The sequence below is a fragment of the Hyperoodon ampullatus genome (assembly GCF_949752795.1).
Source record: "Hyperoodon ampullatus genome assembly, chromosome: 7".
Lineage (NCBI taxonomy): Eukaryota > Metazoa > Chordata > Mammalia > Artiodactyla > Ziphiidae > Hyperoodon > Hyperoodon ampullatus.
In genome coordinates, this window is record NC_136920.1 from 45,775,569 (window position 1) to 45,794,633 (window position 19,065).

General features: G+C 39.3%; 1 protein-coding gene across 1 annotated transcript in view; it reads left to right on the forward strand.

Moving 5' to 3' along the window:
- Positions 1–18,759, forward strand: part of RAB38 (RAB38, member RAS oncogene family) — a gene marked incomplete at its 5' end in the record, with an annotated part of 62,610 nt that extends 43,851 nt beyond the window's left edge. The window contains one exon of the mRNA XM_079708514.1: positions 17,883–18,759. Coding sequence (XP_079564640.1) covers positions 17,883–18,035 — 153 coding nt within the window. The 3' untranslated portion in view covers positions 18,036–18,759. The remainder of the gene's footprint in view (positions 1–17,882) is intronic.
- Between the last annotated feature and the right edge of the window lie 306 nt (positions 18,760–19,065).

The window sequence follows — 19,065 nt, forward strand, 5'->3', positions numbered from 1 at the left end:
TGCCTGGTGTTCATGTGAAATGGCTTTAAGAACACTTACCATCTGGTTCTCCTACCTGGATATTCTGTAATCTGTCCATATGCATTTTTTTAATGTAGTGTCCAGATCTGTTGACAACATACCAGACGTAGAAGCATGGTATATAATAAGGCTTTAACTTACCTTGCCTAAGTCACATTTCTATTTTAGATAGTATTGTACTGTACTAATTTCTTTGAACAGCTGGATCAAACTGTTGACACATGATGCACTCATGGACATCTAAAAGTCCCCCCTTCTTTTGCAAATAATAGACTGTCAGATAGGGTCTTAAGCATTTAAGCTATTGATAATTTGAACCCAAGTGTAGGATTTTATATGAATGTCTATTAAATTTTATTCTGAGACTTCAATCTATGATTCCAGTTTCACTTTTAATCTATTGTTTTGCTTATCAAAGTAAAGTATGAATTTCAGGAAGGGTTATGTCCATCTAAATTTGAAAGGGACTCTAAGAACAATGACAGCTGGCTGTTGGCTGGGGGTTGCTTTTAGGTTCTAGAGGCTGACCTCAGTTCCTAGCCACATGGCCTTTTCACAGCATGGCAGGAGAATCTCTCTACAGTTGGCTATGGTGGAGCCTTATATAAGGTAACGTAATCAAGGGAGTGATGATTCCATCATGTTTCAGGTCCCATCTACACTCAGTGGTCATGTACCCCAGGAGGTAGAAATCTCGGGGACAGCTTAGACTTCTGCCTGCTGTAATGGTTTCTAGGCAGTAATAAGTTTTCTGGAAAGACTGAGAGCAAAAGGCACGTAACAACTGTGTCTGCCCTCCCCCTCTTTTTTGAAGTTCAGAAAATAAGTTTTACTAGAAGCCCCACCCAGTTGACTTCCGCTTATATTTCATTAGCCACAACTACCCTTAGCACAAGGAAGCCAGGAAAATCAAATTTTGGTTACCTACAGACAATCAGGATTCTGTTAGAAAGGAAGAGGAAATGTTGCATATTATGTAAATAGAATAGCCAGGGCAGGAATGGAAATGCCAAATGGAGAAAACAAATCTTGTCTAGATTAGGAGAAATGGAAGTTAATGAAAAAAATCACAAAAAAGCTCCCACACAGGATTAATCACTGTTAACATTATCATATTTCTTAACCACATCATATTATATGCAACTTTTAAATTTATCATGAGAACTTTTTCATGGTAAATTCTTTGTAAATATAATTTAATAACTGAATAATATTCCATCTTAAGAATATACCATAATAACTCATAATTAATCCCCAGTAATTAACCCTATCTTTGGGTAGCTTTAAACTTTCACTATTATAAATAATGTCATGATACATACTTTTTACATAAAATAGTTTATACATTTAAGATTATTTTATTAGGGTTTATTCTTAGTAGAATTACTGGATCAAAGGGAATGGACATTTTTATGGTTCTTACTACATACATAACTTCATATCTTCTTTCCAAAACGATGAGCTAACTTATACTTGCCAACAATGAATAGAAGTGTTTCTATGAAAACACTCTAAAATCCCAATTTCATCGTGTCAGTCTGTTTCTTATCTTTATATCAAAGAAAATTTTGCTAAGTATGCCTTTTTTGACTTCCTCCAAACTTCTGATAAAAAAATAAGGTTAATTCTTCATGAGGTCAGAGGTTTGAGCTATGTGCCAGTACCTTAGAAACTATTCTTGTTTAATGTAATTAAATAATTAGTAGTCCTCAGGCACCATGTGAGACAATTAAATTTACCCATTTTACTTTGGAGCCAACATATAGCCACCTTGTCCACAGGACATTATGGGGGCATTATACTAAACCTAAGATGCAAAAGGCAGTGTTCTGATCATTCAATCTGAAATCTTTCTTACAGGAAAAAACGAAGTTAGTTTGCTGTGTTAGCTCTGCCTTCTCTAGGTCATCTGTTTGCCTCACACCACATCATTCAAGCATTAGTCTTTCCCTTTGTGATAATACTTTGCTCTGAATAAACCCCAATACTGTCTTCTTCTGCCTTTAGCACGTTCTGCAGGCATGCCCTTAGACTTGGTTTGAGCTTCCTGACCCAATTTGGGTGAGTTCAGACCACCCTTGAATCTGTTCTGAGTTCACTTCCCTTCTCCTTCTAGCTTTTAGACATGTTATTTTTAAACCTGATCTTACCTGAGATATTCCTGTAGTCAAATTGTTTTCTTAAGATCTCTTTCCTATTTCTTTTTCATTGGGTTACTCATGATTGTATAGTTAGAATTTCTGTTTTTGAGCTTCCTGTCCTTGTTTTTTTCTAGATTCAATCTTATGGATAGTTTTTCATCTGTGAGGAAAACCTACATAATTTTCCATTCCTTCTTATATATTTCTATTTTACAGTTCATGAAGTATTTATAGATGTTCTCTTTCCTTCCTGTTGTATGGGTAAAATAAAGATATTAGGACTTCCTACACTATTCATGGTTCAAAATTAATCACTCTCATTTTCTTTTTTCTGCACCTTTGAATGTGAATATTAAAAAATACATACTCCTTATGAAGAACTTTAACCAGAATTATAAAATAGAAGATTAAAATGATCTGTAATCAAGCCACCAATTGATTTCACTTTTTAGCATTTTATCTGTTTCCTTTCTAATCAGAAATGTGTATATATTAAAAAGAATTCCATCCTATTCCTTTTAAGCCATATTTATCCTTAAAGTGTCAACCCATAGAATTGGCTTATTAGCTACAGACCTATAGCTACATATACATAATGCCAGTGGGAGGAGGAAGAAAAAAAAGTAAAAGGTACTCAGGTCAGCAAAAAGAGCTAAATTGTCTTCAGAATAATATTTTATGATGCAAGAAAGCATGTAATACATCTTAAGTAGTTCTCAGGAACAAAGTCAATATTTTTAAAGTTTACATTTGAACCAGAAACATCCTTTATCTGGAAAAGTTATTGTCCTTTTGAATCTATTTAATTCAGTAGAATTCTATTAAAAAAATAGAAAATCAGAACTGAGGTTAAGTTTTAAGCTCTGAGAAGCCTCTTTTGTTCCCTTTTATTTCCAGAAAAAATTATTAAGCACCTACTTTATGCTTTTCTGAAGAGGTACTTCTTGTTAGGTCATTTATGGTTCAACTTTGCATTTCTCTTTTTGTATGTCCAATATAAGAGCCTCAATTGTCCACTTATTCTGCATATGTTGAAGTTATCAGATGCCACTAGATATATATCTGTTTGATAATGCACAACTTTGTGGAAAAGTATTTTTCTATTCCTTTTATAAATCATTGCTTGTACCTGTCTAAAATGTTAATGCATATATCTGCATTGTTGTAGATGATTGCAAATGTCCATAAAACGATAACAGTAAATACCACTGAGGGTTTCCTGATTTTTGCAATGATTCCGCCCTGGCCAGTTTTCTGCTCTTACTCCCACCATTCCCCTTCAGCTCTCCCTAAAGGTTGTCCGAATGTAAGTTTCCATCTCCTACGTATTCTGTCTCTGAAATCACAGAAGTTGGCCAATAGTGTCTACATGACCTAAATGGGGTCCCTTCTAGTATTGCTTCTCTCCTGGACTCAAGAGTTGCTTTAGTCTCAAGCTTGAACACGTGACTGAAGCCAAACTTATTAGCGTTCTTCCGCAGGATTCCTCCAACTGAGTTTGAGGGTAGGAGGCCATTTCTCTTGGCTGACAAAGCTGTGAGGATGTAAGCCCAGAGGCTGCTGGCAGCTATCTCCCTTTTTATATGCAGAAAGCTGCTGGGCAGATAGAGAAAATGAAGCTGACCTGATGGTGCTTCAGAGTCTAATTTCATTTCCTAGGTTCTTGGTGTGGCCTTAATCTTTTAGCAATTCTGTTACTACTGGGAGCTACCCTTCAGAGGACCTAGGCAATTCAATGAGTTTCTGATTTTTGCAACCAAAAACTTATAGCTAATCATGTAGATGGAGCATACTCGTTCTAGTAAATGACTAGTTAAATAAATGCCTCATATTTAAACTTTCAATGTGAGAAACCTTTCTTATTAAAAGAGCATTATTCTCAGGACTCTCATGAGTTTAACTACATTAGTCAAGAGCTGGAGATAGTCTCAAGAGTCACCTTCAGTCCTGTTTGGAAAAAGGCAGAGTATAAATTCTATCCTTCTGCTCCTGATGAAACTGAGTCAGAGAGAAGACTTGATCTGTTTATAATGACTGAGCTAATTTGTAGCAACATCAAGGCTAGGACTCAGGTCCCTTAATTCTCTGTCTAAAGCTGTCCTGAGTTTAAGGGAACTGCCCTATAATAGATATCCCTATAATAGAGCAGCTTACAATGTGTGTTTTGTGATTTTTGTGTTTTTGTGATTTTTCTTTCCCTTTTACCAGCCAGTTCATTCATAAGTTACTTGTTGAGCACGTACATGCCAATAGGCCCTGTATCAACAGCTGGTAATATTCCAAGTGCATAAAAGTGCCACTTCTGATTTCAAGAATTTTACTGTCTGGTGAGAAGGTAAATTTCTAGAAATCATTGCCATCATGCATGATTAAAGTTACTATAGGAAATGGCTATGGAAGCACCTAAGAGAGCTTCCCAACCCTACCCAGCTCAGGTTGGGGTGGAGCATTGGTCAGAGAAGACTCGCCTGAGGGGATAATCTCAGGACCTTGTCATTACCAGCCAGGCTCTTTGGTTACAACTTGGTTATGAGCATGATCTCACTCTGCTCTGTTAAAGTCATGTTAAAAAACAAAAGAAAACAAAACAAAAAAACACATGTACTTCATTTCAGGCGAGGCTCAGAAAAATGGAAAAAGGCAAAAATGGAGATAGCAGTACCTAGGTAAGGAGTAAAGAAATCCACAAGTATGAGACTAAATCAGTTAATAAGTGTCTCTCTCCACCCACCTCCACAACTGCCATCCACACCACTCCCATTTATCCTACCACTGCTCCTGATCAAAAGTTGCCGAACTGTGCAAAGAGGAACACCAGCCCTGTGAGACAGAGCATGAGATCAGTGTGCTGTGATCAGATAAGTTTATGAAACACTGCACACTCATTCTCTGCTTGGAGATGGGAGGTGGAAAGGGGAAGAGCTTGCTTCTCGCCAAGCCTCCCCACCCAACATGAACCTGCCTTTTCTTGACTGACGTGTTACTGTTGCAGGTCTTTCTCTTCTGCTCCCAGTTCTGCCCTGTTACTTTGGTTTCCTTCATGTCCAACCCCCATGATGCTAAAGTTCCTCTCCATTTAATGCAAAAAGTTCCATCACGTACCGCATTCTGCGACTGTCTAGGATTCTGAGATAAAGAAACGTTTTGATAAGAAACATCTTGAATTATTTTTAATTCAAGAAACATTTTGAATTATTTTTAACTGTGATAAAGAAACATTTTGAATTATTTTTAACTTAACATTCCTAAAATTATTTAACCATAGATGCTTTTCTTTTTTTCCTGTACTACCTTATGAAACTTCAGAACCTGCTATGAGATATCGTACTCTAACAAAGAAGGATGTTTGTCCCTCCAAACATTCCCATATAAAACTTTAATAATATGCAATGTTGTTTTATTTCCTGAGTGTTGTATTTTCTTTTCAGGGCCTATCGTATGCCTACGCTATTGCTGAGTGCTTTTAAATATCTCATCTCATTTTATACACATTCACAACAACCTTGTGAAGTTGGCATTATTTTTATCACAGATTATAGGTAAAGAAACTGAGGCTCAGAGAGAGGTTATGGTGACTTCCCTGAGGTTACCCAGTTAGGACTGGCAGAGCTGGGATAGTTCTGAGTCTTTCTATTGCACCTTTCCTCTTCAATAAAGAAATATACAAACAGTAAAATTTCAAATTGACTAACAGATTCTAAAACTGGGGAATGTACCTGAGTTTCATCCAAAAATTCAAAGCAGGATTCAAATGAAATCCCAGTGAATCAGGTAGATGTCAGCAGCTGAATACCTCCAAGTGAGATGTGTTTGCTCTGGATGGGCAGAAGACCTGAGATAGAGATGGAGTAAGAATACCCCAAGCAACGCACATTGAGGGGATGGCCTGAGGCTTAGTTCGGCTGGAACCTAGCCAAGTAAGGACAGCCAATGGAGATGAGGGAGGAGAGTTAAGTTGTGGCCGTGCTGATTGGCCCTCAGTGTAGTGGTCTGCATTGATTCTGAGTAGGCAAGGTGAGGCAGCAAAGTTTTTTGAGCTAGGAGTGGAGATGAGGTATGGCCATCACTACACTTTAATGAGAGTAGTCAGGAGACAGTTTGGCAGGAATATGGGGGACAATTGCCATGGGAAGAAAATGGAGGCATGTGATCAGAGAAGAGAATACACAGGGCCTGACTCAAGGTGAAATGTCAGAGTGATTGTGAGAAAGGAGGATATCACCATCATCATCTTAAAGCAGAGGTAGAAAAGGTCTGAGCTAATAAGATAATCACAGCATGGCTGACTCCACAGTGTATGAAAACGCAGAGTGTAAAGACTTTGATGAAAAGTGCCTGGTCCAGGGAAAGTGCTCAATGATTATTTGCTGAATAATGAATTATTTCATTTAGTTACATGATATTTCAATATTACACGATAGGAACTTCAGATTGATGTATCTCCTCTTTTTTTTCCTATTACAAGTTTGTAGAATGAAGAAAAGTATAGTGTTATTCCACATCAGGGAGAAGAAAATTATTTACCACGTGCTAACTACTGCTTCAGGGAGGTTGCCCAGGCTAAGAATGACTTGATATGTGACTGTGGAATTTAAGAGTTAGACAACAGGTGTTAGTAGGGAGGAGAAGACATGGATTCTAGGGTTGGGGCCAGAGTTCTGGTAGCTAGCTAGCATCATGACATTCTAAATACAAAAAGGTGATTAAAAGATGAATTTGTTTAGTTTTATCAACACATTCAATTTTACTCATAGTTCTTGTTTCTATATGTTTGCACCCAAGATATCATTATAACGGTGGCAGAATGTTGCCTACCATATCAGTAAACAAAGGATGTTGCAGCCATCAAACCATCACATTACAGCTGCCCGGACGGTGAGCCCCGAGGGACTTCAGGATAGAAAAAGGACACCCCCCATCTAGCAGTCAGACGCTGCAGCCGCCCCTGACTGTCCACCCTGAGGAGACTCAGGATGAGAAAGCACAGGATACTGGCCCCAGATAGCTGAGATGCATATCAAAGGAATGATTTCAGTGAGCCCAGACCCTTGCATCTTCCCATACATAGAAAAATGCTAAATTCCTTACCTTGAGATATCTGGTTTTCTTTAACTAACAGTAATCTTTTGATGGTCTGACTACTTGATCTTTGTTGCAAAAATTCCCATGTATCCAGGCTCCTCCTTTACCTCTTCAGAACAGTGCCTCAGAGCTATCCAAGAGGCTGTGTCCCAGGCTTCAGTTTTGTCCACAAATACAACATAATTCTCAACTTTTTGGTCAACAGTACTATCTGGAAAAGCAATGATTTCAAACTCTCTACTAAAAAGTTAGTTGAGGGCTTGGAAAAAAGGATCATATATAAAGAAAAAAAAAACTAATGAAGTCGTTAAGCTAGAATTGACCTTTCATTCAGTTTCATAAAGTTCTTAAGAGGAAAAGATGATATTAAAATAATTATGTATAATATAGTCATAAAAATACATAATGTTACTCAGCTTCTACTTTTGCCCCAAATGAGATATTTCTAATCTTGGTAATTCTGTCAAGTGGGTGTTATTCTCTCTAAATTGTAGGTGAGGCCCAGAAAAATTAAGCATTTGTCTAAGTTCATCTAGTTATTAAAAAGCACAGGTCACCTAAAATCATTTTTGAAGCAACAAGATATGAAGAATTATTTTTAAAAGAGTGAAATCAGTACTCCAACGTAGGTCCACTCAATTGCAAAGCCTTTAGCAGTTCAGCTCAATTTTTATAAACTGGTTCAGTCAGTCTTCCTTCGTTTTACCTAAAAAGAATGGTGTCAAATCATAACTGGAAAACAAGATAAGAACAGGCAGTTTGACTTGTGAAGTAAATTCTGTTGTGAATATGTTTTCCGTTTCACTCCCTACAGAAATCACCCACATCTGAAATTATTATTATTATCATTATTATTTATTATTTTTTTTTTTTGCGGTACGCGGGCCTCTCACTGTTGTGGCCTCTCCCGTTGTGGAGCACAGGCTCCGGACGTGCAAGCCCAGCGGCCATGGCTCACGGGCCCAGCTGCTCCGCGGCATGTGGGATCCTCCCGGACCGGGGCACAAACCCGTGTCCCCTGCATCGGCAGGCGGACTCCCAACCACTGCGCCACCAGGGAAGCCCTGAAATTATTTTTAGGTTGAAACCTGAACTTGTTACTCTTCTGAGGGCCTCATTGATTGGTTCATCCATCCATTCATTCATTCATTTGTTCATTTGTTCATTCATTTACCCAGTATATTCCAGGTGCCTACTGCATGCAGGCACTGTGCTAGACACTAGGCCACAGCAGTAAGACCCCCAGTAGCCCCCTGTGCTGTGAAGATACAGACAAACAAGCTGTTACATATTGACCAGTGATAGATTCCCGAATAGAGTGGTGCTTTTGTCGCAGTCTGGGGGAGTTAGAGGCAACTTCTTATGAGAGGTGATCACTAAAGAATGACTTAAAGGGAGAAGGTGAAGAGAAGCAGACACAAGAAGGGAGCATGTATTCATCTGAGGATGTATATGTAATGTCTAGGTGCTTCATCTGTGTGTAACATTTAATTCTAACACATACCCTGTGAAGTGTAGTTGTCATTAACCTCATTTTACAGATTAAGCAGGTTAAGTCTCAGGATTTGGACTTGCCCTTGGTCCTGCAGTAAGTGGCAACCGAGTTTCAAAGCTTGACTCCAAAGCTCATTCTCTTTCCATTACTTCCTGGGACAGCAATGTTCTAGTCTCAGTTCTTGGATTTGGCACATAGAGGTGTCAGAATGAAAACATTTAATCACAGTAGAAATGAATTGTAAAGCATACTTTCTTCTCATAGTTAGCATTCTATAAATATGACTTTGAATTAAGTCCAGCCATTACTGTGGCTAAGTAACTTATCCTATATGTGTTTCAGTTTTCTCATCTGTAAAATAGGTTAATAGTATACCCACTTCCCATGGTGTACTAAGGTTAATGAGATATTTATATATGAAGTGTACATGCATAGGACCTGAGTGAAATTTCCATGGTAAGTGTACAGTAAATGTCAGCAATTATTACTATTAACATTTTGTGTCTAGTGGGCCATTTATCTTCTCAAACTGATGAATGAGAAAGTATTTTGACTGAAGGCTTTTGTCTTTATTAATAGGGTTTATTAAATCAGGCTAAATGATAGTTTTTACGCTTATGTTTATTCTTTACTCTCTTTTTGAGATGAGACTTCAGTCTTCATTTCTTCAGCAAACATTTATAGAGAGGAGTATGACACAGTAGGATAAGACCAGGGGCTCTGGGCTTGAGTCTTGCTTTGTCATTTAAGAGTTCTGGAACTTTCTGGGATCATAGTAGTGGCTGAGCATGGGCTAGAGAATCAGGTGCCAAAAGTTTGACTTGCTGGCTATGTAGCCCTGGGAAAAAATTTTAACCTTTCTATACCTCAGTTTCTTCACCTGAGTTTTCATGAGGATTGACTTAGTTAATACAGTTAAAGTACTTAAAAGGTACCTGGCCTATAAAAAGTTATCAACAGGTATCAGCTAATTTTGGTAACATTGTTTAGAGTTCTCTTATTACACTAGGCTCTGTACTGGGAACCAGGAACACCAACATAATGACAACAGGCAGTTATGAGTCAATGGTAAGTGCCAGGTGGGTACAAAGTGCCAGGGGGCACTGAAGATACATTTCAGACTGCTGAGAGATGGCTACTCAGAAGAGATAATGTTTCTAGAAGCAAAGCATTGTGCAAGCAGCAGGAACTAAGAGGTAGCCTATGTGATGCTAGGCAAGTCACTTTCCTTCTCTGTTGCCTTAATTTCCTGATGCATCAAAGATAGCAGGTTGAATTAGTGATGTCTAATTTCCCTCCCTCTTTAATATTGGGTGGTTCTCTCTAAGTTTGGAGATGCTCTACGGCTGAAGTGGGGTTCCAGATGCTGCTAGAGTGGTGAGGAGGAGATAAGGGAAGAGAGGTTTAAGGTAGGTGGCCCTGGGACTGTAGAGAAGAGGGGGAAAAGAGGGTGTGAGATGGACTTTGACATCTAGTGTGTAAAGGACAGGGGCTGAGCTAGGGCGATGGTGGGGATGGGGGAGGCATTGTCAGAGCGACACAGTCTTTGGAGTTGATTTTGTGAACTTTCCTCTTCCTTCCCATATCTCCATGCTGACAATGGGACTCTCTATCCTGCATTGAAATCAGATACAATATGGCTCCATCATTCCTTCCTAGTGCCCATTAGATAGACTGAAGTCTGGTAGCTTTCAGATAATAGGACAGGATTAGGACCTGGTTTGTCTGAATCACACTCTCCATGTCTGTCTTCCTTTCATGGAGAAGTGTGACAAAGTGCAAAACCATGGGCTCTGGATTTAGGTAGACCTTCGCTTGGGCACTTACCAACTGTTGGCCAGAGACTCTAAGACATCAGCAAGGAGAAGAGGAAGAGAAAATATAGAACCTTTGAGGATTGGATTGGGAGCCCTATTTTTCCCCTTACTCTCGCTGAGACCTTGAGTCTGTCATTAGCTTCTCTGAACCTCACTTTCCTGTTCTGTCAAATAAGGGCAGTACCTCCCACCTTGGCTTTATTTTGAAGATTAAATGAAGTGCCAACTTCTGAGAACAATGTCTGAGATATAGGACTCAGTTTGGAGGAGCCCCAGTAGAAGCTCATGATTGCCAATGGGAGGAAGCAGTTACCCAAAGGAAAGGAGGAGTGATATGGGGGATACGGGAGGAAAAAAGTACCATGCAGACAAAAATAAAGGTGTTCACTGTGCTTGCCCCACATTAGACTTGAACTACAGTAAATGAGAGCTAGCAAAAGGTTTGGCACTTATGTGCTCCATAAACGAGTGCTGAATCTTCTTAGAGAAAGTATTTTCAAAACACCTGTTCTGTGTGAGACTTCTTACACCAGTGTTATTATCTAGTGGGCCACCTTCTCTAATTAAAATTTCACAGCGCTGAGGAATTTAGTGCCCTAACCTCAGAGCTTCTGGTACACTTGGTGTTATGTTGGAGGTTGATGTCTTTGGAAAGATTACGGGAGGATGAATGCTCTGCCAGCTTCTAACTAGGCAGATGTGAAGGTTTTCTGCTAGGATGTTTTTGCTGTCTGGCACCAGGGGTCAGAGATTAAATAATTTGCCACCAGACAGATGTTCTGAAGAGCTAATTAAAAAACTGACACGTACACAAGACCTCAGATAGATTTATATGCCTTCTTCTCTGGGAAGATCAGAATCACCACAGCTTAAAATCACTGTATTAAATGTTATTTCCGGAGAGTTCACAATTGAAACAAAAAGGAGCATCTTTCAAGGCATTCTTAATTATATGAGTGTGTCTCAAATCTGGATGCACATTTTAAAAAAATTTTATTGGAGTATAGTTGATTTAAAATGTTCTGTTAGTTTCTGCTGTACAGCATGGTGAATCAGTTATACATATACACATACTCACTCTTCTTTAGACATTTTCCATATAGGTCATAGTATTGAGTAGAGTTCCCTGTGCTATACAGTAGGTCCTTAATAGTTATCTATGTTATATACAGTAGTGTGTATATGTCAATCCCAATCTCCCAATTTATCCCTCAGCACCCCTTTCCCCCCTGGTAACCGTAAGATTGTTTTCTACATCTGTGACTCTATTCCTGTTTTGTAAATAAGTTCATTTGTACCATTTTTTTAGATTCCACATATAGGTGATATCATATGATATTTGTCTTTCTCTGTCTGACTTGCTTCACTCAGTATGACAATCTCTAGGTCCATCCATGTTGCTGCAAATGGCATTATTTCATTTTTTTTATTGGATGTACATTTTAAAGAAGTGGAAGATCTTTTAAAAAATGCTTATGCTGGGCCTCATCCAAGACCAATGTCTGGGATGAGGGTCCTGGTAATAGATTTTTTTGAACTCTCCAAGTGACTTGAATATGCAGCCAGGACTGAGAACTACTGATTTAGAAATAAAACTATTTTAATATCTGTTTTGATCCTTGGAGGTATGGTCATGTAAGGTATGGGAGCAGAATAGAAAGTGCAGTTAGGGCGCTCTTGGTTGGAATGACAGATTGACCAAGATCTTGTTCCGCTCTGGTTAAGTTACTCAACCTTGTTAAAGGTTGAAGTTTCCTTACCTTTAAAATATGGCTGTTAGTTCTTAAATAGATTTTCGTGAGGATTGGGTGTGAACAATATCTCATAAGTAAAGCACCTGCTATATGCCCAGCTGGGAGTAGACACAATAATACTCTGGTAGTTGCTACCATTTGTTTTTACTAAAATGCTTTGTTAGGCATTTTAAGCTTATTTCTCAGGCATGCTTACTGATATAAATTAAAAGATTCAGAGCAGAGACATAAAGATGAGCACACATCAACCTAAAGTAGTCAGCACAATAGACCATCTTGTCATATTGCAAATATGTAAATAAATCACAGTCAGATTCAGTCTAAGTGTACGTGTCTTGAAAGCCATAGGATGTATGATTTACCTTTACAGCAAAAGATGCTCCTGGAGGTGTTGTTATAGCTCTCTAGAATAAACATCAATAAAAATACCCAGGTAGTATTTTGCACTTGTACCAGCAGCTCTGCTTCTTAACAGTCACCTAGAAAATATGGGCTTGGCTGTGTCTGCTTGGCTGCCAAGTAGGACAATCAATTATATTGGAATCTAATTGCCCAAAAGGTCCAAACCTATAGTTTTATCAGGCAGGGTTTGATTATTCATGCTCACTTTGCACAGAAGGGGAGAGGGACGTTAGTTCTGTTATTAATAGTTATTGCTATTCCTTCTCCTAGCCTAAGTCTTGGCTGTGACTTCAGCAGTGTACAGAAAGACAGAAGGACCAGCAATGCACAGTAGCCTTGCCTGAGGCCCTGACTGCAACTTCTTACCCTTTTTTTTTTTTTTTTTTTTTTTTTTTGCGGTACGTGGGCCTCTCACTGTTGTGGCCTCTCCCGTTGCGGAGCACAGGCTCCGGACGTGCAGGCTCAGCGGCCATGGCTCACGGGCCCAGCCGCTCCGCAGTATGTGGGATCTTCCCGGACCGGGGCACGAACCCGTGTCCCCCGCATTGCAGGCGGACTCTCAACCACTGTGCCACCAGGGAAGCCCTTTCTTACCCTTTTAATGCTGGAAACACACACACCCTGCCCAGGCTGTGTTCCTTTATTTATTTGGGGGAAATATTTAGGGGGACTTGAGATAAGGGGCTCCAAGCATGTGCCCTAAACACTATACATCTTGCCTTTTTGTAGTGGGTATATAGTAAAGGTCACGGCAAATATTAGTGTTTACTGTTCTCCCTGGACTCACACCTGGCCCTGCCACTTACCAGTGTGTGTCTTGGGACCAGCCACTTATGCCTACTCAATATGTTTCTTCAGCTGCAAAGTGAAGGAATAGAATACACACATTATCATGCTCTCCTGATAATTAAATGAGGAGAATATGTGGATAACATTTATTGAATGTATGCCCTATCCCCTTCACTGTCCTAAGTGTCTCACATGTTCTAAATATTAACATGCATTAACTTTAAATGGCCTATAAAGTAGATCTCTTGATTCCCTGTTTACAGAGGAGGAAATTAAGGTGTGGAGTGGAGTGGTTGAAACAGTTTTCCCAAGGTCACACAAGCAGAAAGTGGGAGCTGAGATTAGAGGTTGGCTTCAGACCTGTCCTCTAGACACTATACATTGTACCCTTTTGTAGAAAGCATGTGATCAATATAAGTACTTGCTCCTCTTCCTGGCTTCCTCTTGAAGGTTCCAATCTGAAATAGGTATACCATGGCAACCAGCACCACGGTGCACATGATAGAAATTTCCTAAGTGCTCACTGAAAGATTAAGTAATTAAAAAGAGTGCTAAGGGTCCATATAGTTTTGTCTAGTATCAGATTGTGTTTATTGACACTTCAGTTGCAAAAAATCCTCAGTGACTCTATCTGGCCAACTTAGCATTGAAGGCTCTACAGTAACCTGGCTCCAGGTGCCCTTTCCAACCTTATACCTCTGCTGTTTACCTTGCTAGTATAAGCTCAGTCAAGGACAGAGCTTATTTTAACCTCTTTATCTTTGTATGCCTCATACTTAGTGGGACTCTAAATAATATTAATTGAATGACTGTGACTCAGTCATCATGGACTGCTACCCTGTTCCTATATAAAATCTAAAAGCAGGTACAGCCACTCTTTGGTTCTGATGGTTTCCTTGGTCCAGAATCGCATCCTGCATAATCTCCTGCCTTAGTCCTAACACCAGCCAGCCTTTACTCAGTGGGTTAAAGGTCACAATTTCACCAGCATCATCTTATCTTTTACTAAAATGTTCCTGCTAGGCTGCCACTAATTGGGCTTAGGTTTTAGTTGTTTTTCTCATAATGATAATGGATTTTCATTCATTTCTCCACACTTCACCCTCTTTGTTAGTAGATTTTGCCAATTTGTACATTAATGAAAGAAAACCCTATTTAACTATGATGTTAATATTTGAGTGGAGGTATTAAATATACTACTGTCAAATCTAACTGGTATGTGAAGGAAGGCCCTTTTTGATGCTTAAAACTTGCTTTATGAAAGAGAAGGGGACTAAGATTTATTTTGCACCCACTGGGTCTAACCCTGTAGTAAGAACTTTTATTTGTTATTGCACTTGATTTTCAAAACAGTCTTGAAAAGGAATATAGCTTGGTAAGAGCCAGGCTTTGATGTCAGAAACACCTGGGTGTGAGTTCTGGCCCTCAAACCCATCTGCTGCATGCTTTTGTGGCGGAAGTCTCTTAATCTCTCTAAACTTAAGTTTTCTTACCTGTAAACAGCTACGATGATATCCTGTGTTTGGTATTTGGGGTGGGATATTGTTGCTCGTTCCCCAACACACAAGCAATAGCCAAAAGAGAATCAAAGTATATGTTTATTAATGGCTAGGAAAGCACCTTCAGACCACCCAAATGTAGAGCTTCTTTAGTGAGATGTGCTGGCCCTAGAGGCCAAGGCCTGGGAGGCTAAGTGAGGCTACACTTCCCCACTTTCCTTGAATAAGAGGCAGTTGAGGACCATGGGCCAGGCTTCTAACGGATCACGTAAACAAGTGGCTGGACCCGAGAGCCAAGCATTGACCTGGGTCTGTCCCAAAGATCCAGACTCTGCCTACGTCAGATTACTTCCTGGGAGCAGGTAGTTTAAATGTGATCCCTGGGCCTGATACTAGGAAGAAGAAGAGTGACAGAAGGCATGGTGAGCATGAGCAATGGGAAGAGGGCAGAAGGATGGCTGCTCTCTATGGACTGGTTTCCATGGCATGAGGCAGATACTTCAGCTGAAGGGAGAGAGGTCACGCTCACCTCTACCCCAACAATAACAACAGAATAAATAAGAACAAAAAACTAATCCCTGTCTTATAGGGCTTTAAATGGGTTTAAATAAGATTATGTATATGAAGTGCCCAGCACTGTGAAAACACCAATAACCCCTGCATCCCATAAAGAAAAGCAATTTTTTATTAGATAACTATTCTCATCGAGAACGTCATATAGATGAGGAAAGGGAAGCTCAGAGATGTGAATTCTGGTCTGGTATAAAAACGAGTAACAACAACATCACAAACAAACAAAAAAGCAACCAGAACTTCACCTTGTTTTAGATTTAGAAACCCTCAGAGGAATCTTTATTAAAGCTCTGTAAATGGGAGAGGTTTGTTGTTTCTGGAACTTGAAAAGTTACCTTAAGCTTTCGTAGCAAGTGAGCTCAGGGTTGGGCTTGAATGATCGGAAATGTGCTAATGAATATTTACACCTAATTGCATTAGCCATAGATACCATTTGGAAAACATCACTACCTCTTACATTTTCCATGTAATATGATTTCATGCAATACATTTTCCATGTAATATGACTTCATGCAATGATCTCAAAATATATCAGCAACGCTGACATACATACAAAAATTAGGTATAAGTAGTTATACTTCACATTGGACAACAAGGCCTTGGAGCAAAACAATTTGACAAAAATGTCCTTCTCTCTTTCCATTGAATATAAGGAGACACATCAGAGAAATTCTACAAATTGTGATAAAGACAGTCAAATCTGAATTTACAAGAGATCAAGGTTTTTTGTTTAGTATATTAGTAGTAAATATTCTGTATTTCTGTTTTCTGACTAGCAGAGAAAAGGCAACTTAATCTATAGTTACTGAATAAACTATATATATATATATATTTGACCCAGTAATCTCATTCTTTTCCTATAACGCTATTGAGATGTAATTCACATGCCGTATAATTCACCCCTTTAAGGTGTAAATTCCAGTGGTTTTTAGTATATCCAGAGTTGTGCAAGCATCACCACAACCAATTTTAGAACATTTTCATCACTCCAAAAAGAAACGCCACCCACCCTGCATCTACTAGCAATCATTCCAATTCTCTACAATCACTCTCCCCACCCGGCCCTAGCCAACCACCAACAATCTGTTTTCTGTCTCCTTGGATTTGCCTATTTTGGACATTTCATGTAAATGAATCGTACAATATGTGGCCCTTCATGACTGGCTTCTTTCACTTAGCATGATGTTTTCAAGGTCCATCCATGTTCTGCTATTGCATAATATTCCATGTTGTGTGTATTCCATTCCTGTTCATAAGCGTCCTCAGGTTTTCCAGTTTTTCTCTTTTCTTTCTCTTCTTTTTTCTTTTTTATTGGTTATGAAAATTTCTACAATAAACATTCTTGTACATCTTTCCTGAGGCACAAATGCTTTTATTGCCATGGAATGGGTTCCCAAGAATGAAACAATATATTTTAGATTCAAAGGTTTGCTCCATATTTTCTCCAAGTTGAAGCTTAGTTCATTCTTGAAACTAGATTGATATGTCTGATTTCATATTTTTCTTTGAAGAGTTATGTCCACCTGGATTGTCTAAGTAATGTCACCGTAATGAACAACCCCAAATCTCAGTGGCTTAAAGTCATAATTCTCATTCATCCTTCATGAATCATCATAGGATACTTGGCTCTTTTTGAACCTCATTCATAGACTTAGGCCAAGAGAATTTCCATCTCTGTGCTTTCCATGTTTGCAGAAGCAGGGAGAAAAGAACATGGTGAATTGAGCATTGTCTCTTATTGCTTCTACACGAAAGTGAAAGTGAGACACATCATTTATCCTCCCGTTTCATTGTCCCATGAAAGTCACGTGTCCATGCCTAACTTCAAAGAGGTCAGAGCAGGGCACTCCTACCATTTGACTGGAAGGCAGAGAGCCAGAAGTACTTGTGAAACCACTAATGACTGCTTCAAGAGGTGTCTTATTATTCTTATTTCATATCAAGGTCACAAAGGTAGTATGTGGCAGAGTGCAATTATGAACCTAATTTAGATTGAAGACTTACTGTGTCTTCTACAATATTATGCTACAATGTAAGAGTATGTAAAAATAAGAAAATTGCCCTCTAATTTAAATTCAGTCTACTAAGTGAACCCACCAAACACTATTCCTCCTAAGTGACAAAACAAATACATATTTTACTTTTGTGAAGGACTAAAGAGTAAAGTTCTTAGAGGTAATAAATGAGAGTGAAGGGAATAGAAAGGGTTTAGGAAGAGATATTTAAATACTGCCCTTTTGTCTCATATACATCTCTGCCATAGCATCATTGTAGAATATTGAATAATAAGAGCTGTTTTCTCCCCTTAGGAAAATATCAACATTGATGAAGCTTCCAGATGCCTGGTGAAACATATACTTGCGAACGAGTGTGACCTGATGGAATCCATTCAGCCTGACATCGTGAAGCCCCATCTCACATCTCCCAGGGTTGTCAGCTGCTCCAGCTGTGCTAAATCTTAGTAGGCTCCTGTGCTGGCATATGATGGAAGTGATCCAATCATCTCATGAATTGTGTCTCAGTTCCTACCATTTTGGGCAAATATCAGGATAGGGATACACCTGGGGCAAGCCAAAGATCTATGCCTGTATCTTTCCTCTAAGAGAAATAGCAAATGTTCTTTTCATGTTTTTCTCAGCATCAGCACAGTGTTTACAAGCTTTTAAAATATTTAGTCTGTTACAAAATTCTGTCTTGTAGCTGACCATAATTGTGCAGGGCCAGAGTCAGCCCGGTTATTTGTTTCTTTGAGTCAGCCAAGGCCTCAGGTCTGAAAGAGAAGGGGGAGAAGAACAGGCTAGCTGTCAAGTTAAGCATTGGCTTTCACTTTGCCCCCTGGTGTCTTTGTTCAGATTTCAGTACATCCTCTGCTGGTCTGACAGGCCTACTAAGTAGAAACAGTATTTTCTCCAGAGATGACCTCCATTCTCAACAGACCTAAAGTTGTCTCTGATTTAGCTCTTCAGAGTCATGTACACAGGCCTCTTGTGCTTTTGTTGCTTTTATTGTCCCTTGCCATGCCCTGAATGTTGGTTTAACTGAAAACTTTATGAAAAGGCTGCCCCTGGTATGTGCCTTTCTTTTAGCTTTCTCTGACTCAAGCTGTGGGACTCTTCTGTGCGTGTAATACATATTATATATATTTTCACAAGTGAAAATAAAACATTAAAAGATGCTGTTTCCTTATTTCTGCCAGTGCTTTAAGTTTCTTAGTATTCTAAACTTTTTTGTTGACTGTGTGTCCATAGTTCTCAAGACCCATTTCTAAAATTTAATTTCAAAAAAGAGATGCGAAATATGCACTCAAAGGAATGGTACTATTAAAACAGAGATGAGGGCTTCCCTGGTGGTGCAGTGGTTGAGAGTCCACCTGCCGATGCAGGGGACACTGGTTCATGCCCTGGTCTGGGAAGATCCCACATGCCGTGGAGCGGCTGGGCCCGTGAGCCATGGCCACTGAACCTGCGCATCCGGAGCCTGTGCTCCGCAACA